At 35.7% G+C, this 6,107-nt stretch overlaps 2 protein-coding genes across 2 annotated transcripts; one reads left to right on the forward strand and one right to left on the reverse strand.

Moving 5' to 3' along the window:
- Window positions 1-421: 421 nt before the first annotated feature.
- Window positions 422-1,400, forward strand: LOC111915095 (anther-specific protein LAT52). Its single transcript, XM_023910788.3, has one exon. It carries the CDS (start codon window positions 737-739, stop codon window positions 1,268-1,270), a length of 534 nt encoding a protein of 177 aa, XP_023766556.1. The 5' UTR covers window positions 422-736; the 3' UTR covers window positions 1,271-1,400.
- Window positions 1,401-1,447: 47 nt separating this feature from the next.
- Window positions 1,448-4,957, reverse strand: LOC111915094 (E3 ubiquitin protein ligase DRIP2). Its single transcript, XM_023910786.3, has 8 exons — window positions 4,739-4,957; window positions 4,359-4,555; window positions 3,587-3,686; window positions 2,779-3,127; window positions 2,294-2,694; window positions 2,172-2,219; window positions 2,004-2,076; window positions 1,448-1,929 (listed from the first exon to the last, which is right to left on the reverse strand). The coding sequence occupies exons 2-8, from the start codon at window positions 4,474-4,476 to the stop codon at window positions 1,744-1,746; spliced, it is 1,275 nt and encodes a 424-aa protein (XP_023766554.1). The 5' UTR covers window positions 4,477-4,555; window positions 4,739-4,957; the 3' UTR covers window positions 1,448-1,743.
- Window positions 4,958-6,107: the final 1,150 nt, after the last annotated feature.

The raw sequence follows: 6,107 nt of genomic DNA on the forward strand, positions 1-6,107 counted from the left end.
ATTTAAGTTGCATTTTGATTTATCATAGTATCATGACAATAAAAAAAATGAAGAAGAAAAACAGTGGACAATCGATTTAATACACACATACAATTTCTTTCTTTTTGGCGATGCAATGCAGAGAAAGGCTTGTTTTCACATCTTGTCAACTTTGCCGAAGGTTTTTATCATCCACTCTTTGAAGTCTTATATGTACTTAATATCGAATACATCCAACACTAATGAAAGATAAAATCAAATTAATAACTTATAAAAAAATAGTATTTTAAATTAACCTCTAATGATAATTATGTGGCATATGCATGTTGGCCTACACATCCTCACATCTATATACACATATCCCATTAATGGAGGTTTATTTACCATCGTCCTACAAATTTTGTGTTTTTTTCGAAAATAAAAGTAACGATTTATATTAACACAAAGGAAACAGCAGTTAGTTTGAGAAAATCAAACTCATACTACACAAAAGAAATCTCAATCAAACCTTTTCAGATTTGGTTGGTTGTTGATTAACGTCCCTCCCACCTACATTCGTGGTTAAAATTAAAAAGGGAAAAGGGATTTTTGCAACATATTTCTAAAATTAGAAATCGAACCACCATTCCCGCCTTTTCCTCTCGACCTCCTCCTTCCCTGTCAAAAACCCAACCCCTCCTACTTCTCATTCCAGTCGACGATCTCAATTATCACCACAATTTCATAGTTTCAGTTTTTCTAAAAAAAAAAAAAAAAAATGGCAAATTACGCCGCCGTCTTGGCCCTATCTCTCTTCACCATTATATTAATGTCCATAGCCGGTCCCGTCGCTTCCAGGGGCAACAACGCCTCCTCCTCCGGTTCCGCCGGATCATCATCAGGAGAAGCGTTTGTGGTGCAAGGCAAAGTTTATTGCGATCCTTGCCGGATTCAATTCCCGACCAAAATCAGCTACCCTATTCCCAACGCAAAGGTGGTCCTGGTGTGCCGAGCTCGTGAACAATCAGGTGAATCGTATAACGTGGAGGGAACAAGCGATGCCAACGGCATGTACAGCATCACCGCCACCGGTGACCATGAGGAGGAGATCTGTGACGTTCATGTTACGGAAAGCCCTGATAGTAAGTGCCCGGAGGTGATGGACGACGAGAGAAGCGCTAGAGTTTCATTGACGGATAAAAACGGAGTTAGAGGCAACAGTCGCGCGGCGAATCCGATTGGATTCATGGTGAAGGAAGTTGATCCTCGCTGCAAGGAGATCCTCGCCGAGATCGGTATCATCGGACTTTAAGTTATCTCGATTCTAAATTTTAATTATTTGTTGCTTTTACTGAAATTTTATTTTAATTTTTTTTTCTTGAGGAAAGTTATTTGTAAATTCTCAAATTAATTAATAGAAATTTTTATGTTCTCTAATTTCACATGCTATATGTTTGTAATCAGACCTACATATTTACCAAATGGCAAATACATAATCGTGTATACATGTATATATAGATACTAATAATGTTTTACAGTTTTAGACATACATACATACATACATAATTAATTGCATGTGGTTGGGTCTAGAGGGAGGCATGTGAAAATTCAGCAAATTGAACAACACACATTCAATCCAAAACAAGGGAAAAAGATAAAAGAGTATTTGAACAGGAAAATAAAAGTAACAAGCTTGAACAAAAATGATAATTTGATAATCCGATAAAGTATTAAGTATTAGGCGGCGAGATTTGATTTGGATGATAAAAATGAATAATTAATATTTTATGGGGGGATTGGGTTTGGGTTTGGGTTGGGTTTTTTGGCGTATGAGATTTCCATGAGAAATTGGTGTGCAGATGAGCCAATTTTGGCTGTAATGATGTCTGGATGAGCTTGCACCCACAGCTCCATCAGATTCCGTAGCTGCAGTGTTGGCATCACCCGCTCCCCCATACATCGAAGCTCAACCTATTTATAAAAATAAAAAATCAATATAAATGTTAAAAATATAAAATTAAATACTTGGGAGTTGGATTGATTACCTCATGTTCACTTGGAAGTTCCAGTTTGTTCATCACCAGTTTTTGGATAATTGAAACAGGTACATTCCCATCACTGTACATATTAATCCACACAATCACTGTCATCTCACAACAAATCTGTATTGTAAATTTGTACTGTAGGTAGATCAAAATTCAAAACTCACTCACTTTAATTTAACATAACGTCCTTCTATCTGCCTCAAGGGCTCCCCTTCCCTGAAGTGAAAACCAACCATTAGAAAACACAAAATTAACAAGTAACAACTCAGAGAGAGAGAGAGAGTCCTGACTGTTGTTGAAATGGCACCAACTGGAACCAAATAGGATATGTTCTTTTAGTTTTCTCCCTACTACTATCAACAGCATCCACCACAGTAGAATCAGCCGACTTCTTTTTGCGATTCCTACGCATCTTTATAATAGGAGGTGTTACAACTTCAGTAGCAGTGTCTTTATCTTTATCATCATCATCTTCAACTTTATTACTTAACTCATCTTTCCCTTTGGCTTTTCGTTGCACATGTCCTCCTTCACTTTTTATAACACAAGCTTCAGATTTCACAACAACAGAAGTAAGTTTTGAAGATTTACTCCTATTTGCTGCTTCCACAAGGTCATTTAATGGCTTCCAGTCCCACGCTTCACCTTCACCCCCTTCTCTTTCATCATGGCTACCAGTTGAACAATTCTTCTGCATAATTCATTTTTTTTTCTCTCTCATTAACAGAATACAGTATAGGAGGAGTAACTGTTATGTTAAATTGTTTAGCTATACCTGCTTCGAGTTGTGGGTGATCTTGTTTGAAGTTTCATGAGAAGTGGAGCTTTCTTCCATGGAGATGGAGTCTTGTTGTTCTTGTTGTTTCTTGAGGAGGGGTTTCTCAATGGAGAAACTGGAGCCACGTGATTTCTTCCTTGGGGTTACTTTCGACCTTTTACCAGTCATTGTGATTGTGGTTTTGGTTGGTGTTTGTGGTGAAGGTGAGACTCTTGGAGCAGTGACAACCAGTGATGAGAGTGATCTCTCTTTCCTCCTTAAAGGCACCACAACTTCAGGGGCCTTCACCCTTCTCCTTTTGTATGGCAAGATTTTTGCTCTCAGATCTTGTAAATTATGATCTGGCCTGTTCTTCATCAATCAACAGTTAACTACATCTTTCTGTATTAATACTTACCATATAAACTTACTTAACCATAGATTTACAAATAAAGCTCCATTAGAATTGCACATGATATGGGTAGGTAAAATAAATATGATTTAGAGATATTCAGTTGTTATGATCTTATTGAAATTGTACATGTTTGCCAACTAGGATAAAGCTTGGCAAGAAGCCTTTAGAATCTTAATCCATTTAAATATGTCATAACCTGCAGATAAAGATGCATTATGCATAGACTTTCTTCACAAGCCAATCTATTTAGATATTGTAAACGTAAACTCAATCTCATGGTCTAAATAAATGATGAAAAAAATATATTTGAGGAAATGAAAACAAACAAGAAGCAACACTCATATATATCTTAACGAGTCAAGTCAAGTCCACATTAAGTCAAAAAGAAACATCAAAATAGAGAGAAAGTACCTCAACTTCTCCAAGGGCACACATCCAAGATCAATATTGCATATTGGACAACATTCAAGTTCTTCTTGCGAGAGCTTCTTGCGTATACATTTCCTGCAGACTGGATTATGTACAAGAGGCAAGAGGCAAAAACAAATTAAAAGCCATCCATTTCATAGAGTTTGAGTAGAGATTGAAATCCAATACAAATGTCAATGTGTAAGTTACAAATAAAAAAGCAAGAACAATAAAATGACTGATATTTTATCTTTAAGAAAAATAGCTTGTATAAACTGAAATGCAGAAGCCAATTACAAGATGCAAAGCTATCTATATGTATATGCAATTTTGGGCACAAGCAATACTAACAAGGGCATACGGCAAAATTAGGGGAATTCAAGATCTTTCTCCTTTTTCTAATCTCTGTCTCAAAAGGATTTGAAAAACAGGATAATGACAGTATGCTGAAATTTTCATCTAGCAAACACAAATTTCCCCAAAACATGCACGTATAAAAAGTTTTTATCAATTATACCAATAAAACAAAAATCAGATCCTCTTGCATCAATCAGTTAACAATCTTCAGTCTCTATCAAAATCTACTTACATTAGGAATCATGTATGATAATAAAAGAATTTATACCAATAAAACCATTAAAAGAACCCAATTAAGAGCTCAGATACCAGAACGCACAAAGTAAAATTCACACTTGATAGTAGTCATGATGATTGTAAGGAGTGAAAATAAGATAAGCGGAAGGGAGAAAACGTAAACAGATAGAGAAATACTCACATGTATGGAGACATTCGGAGATAGTGGTGGCATCCCTGAAGAGCTTCTTGCAGATAGGGCATGTCATGCATGCCGCTATCTTATCTCTTCGTACTTTTACCACCAGATTACTCGACATCTTCAACACGAAACACCTAGCAATTAATCAAACACCTGGTATCCCTCTTCATAAATACTCGCGATAAATCACGTAGTACCTAGAACGAGATGCATGTTAACAACAGTGTTTGGGCAAACACAGGGAACTTACGTAGGTAGGTAATTACACGCATTGAAACGAGATCATAAGCAATTGAACAAACTGGGAGCTACTAACATATTTGCAATCAACACGAGATAAACATAGAAACACATGGTTATGGATGTAAAAAGCGACATACCTTCGATCTATGGAGATGGGGATTCTGGATTGTGAGATTGAAGAGATTTGCACAAATAATCTGTGGATGAACGACGTGGATTGGTCATTTGTTCATGAATTTGGACAAGAGGCGTTGCTGGATCATCTGTTTACAAATCGAAATCGGGAGTTTAGAGAGAGAGAGAGAGAGTATAGAGAGAGAAAGAACAGTAGAGAGACTCCGTAATAGCAAAATAGCATGGACCGAACAGTTTATTTGGGTTATATTATTTTTATTTAAATTAAAAAACAAATTTCCATATAAAGTGTAGTATAATAGTTTTAAGTTTTAAACAATTTTTCATTATATAACAATAAATAATACTATCAAAATCAGCTTTTCGATCCGGTAAAACATTTTTAACTAATGATTCATCTAATTTTTAATATAAAAATAATTAAAATTTTAAAACTGTAATCTTCCCTTAAAATTGATATTGGGAGAAAGTAAATATATAATGCAAGGCTCAGTGATAAAATGCGCTGGCGAGTAAATTGTACCCTCACATCTTCTTTTACTGTAATGCGGCGACGTGCGATTTCGGACATCAAGTGCCTAAATGTGTTGTGGCGCATGTTAGCAACAAGAAATGTGTTGTGGCGCATGTTAGCAACAAGCCCACAATTGGAATTGAAATTACGACGTGTTGTGTCACACCGAATGATTCACCACAATATATTATGCTTTCTATGTTTTGTCCGTAGTTTAAACTTTAAATAGACAAAATTTCACTAATGTTCCTGTGGTTTTCGAAAATTGGAAATCCCAGGACATCCAGGATATCTTTGAAACGAATTATAAGTAAGAACCTTGGACTAAGGATGAGGTTTTGGAACGAAAAACCGGAACCGGTTAGGACTGAATAAGCAATTTCGGTTCGATTCCTAGTTTTGAGATTTGTGCATAATCGGTTTTCAGTTTTTTTTCGGTCTAGTTCCAAAAATTATAGGCTTATTCGGTTTTCTCAACCAGAATTGGGTAATGAAAAGTTCTTTTTGTTCCCGCGGACTCACACAACAGAAAAAAAAAAAAAAAAAAAAAAAACCCTTCCAGTCGACTCTCTCAACCGCCGAGTGTCATATTAATTCCATTATGGATAGGTGTGTTCAACATATCCGAAAACCTAAAAACTGTACCAATTTTCAGGTTAACCGAACCGATATTTTTGACTTTTTCGGTTTGGTTAATCGAACCGGTAAAATCTTCGGTTTTCTGGTTCGGTTATGGTTCATGCTTTTTGCTATGGATGATTAACCAAAAACTGAAATTTTATTTTATATTCTTTTAAATATTATTTATGGTTAGACGTTTAAGTTAATATCAAATTATTTCTTAGAAATTTCCAATT

The sequence above is a fragment of the Lactuca sativa genome, chromosome 5 (genome assembly GCF_002870075.4).
Source record: "Lactuca sativa cultivar Salinas chromosome 5, Lsat_Salinas_v11, whole genome shotgun sequence".
Lineage (NCBI taxonomy): Eukaryota > Viridiplantae > Streptophyta > Magnoliopsida > Asterales > Asteraceae > Lactuca > Lactuca sativa.

Coding starts and splice junctions, on each gene's coding strand:
- LOC111915094 (XM_023910786.3), bottom strand. CDS start 4,476: ATGTCGAGTAATCTGGTGGTAAAAGTACGAAGAGATAAGATAGCGGCA. Junction 3,687..4,358: donor CTCCGAATGTCTCCATACAT/GTGAGTATTTCT, acceptor TACATAATCCAG/TCTGCAGGAAATGTATACGC. Junction 2,077..2,171: donor GGACGTTATGTTAAATTAAA/GTGAGTGAGTTT, acceptor TAATATGTACAG/TGATGGGAATGTACCTGTTT.
- LOC111915095 (XM_023910788.3), top strand. CDS start 737: ATGGCAAATTACGCCGCCGTCTTGGCCCTATCTCTCTTCACCATTATA.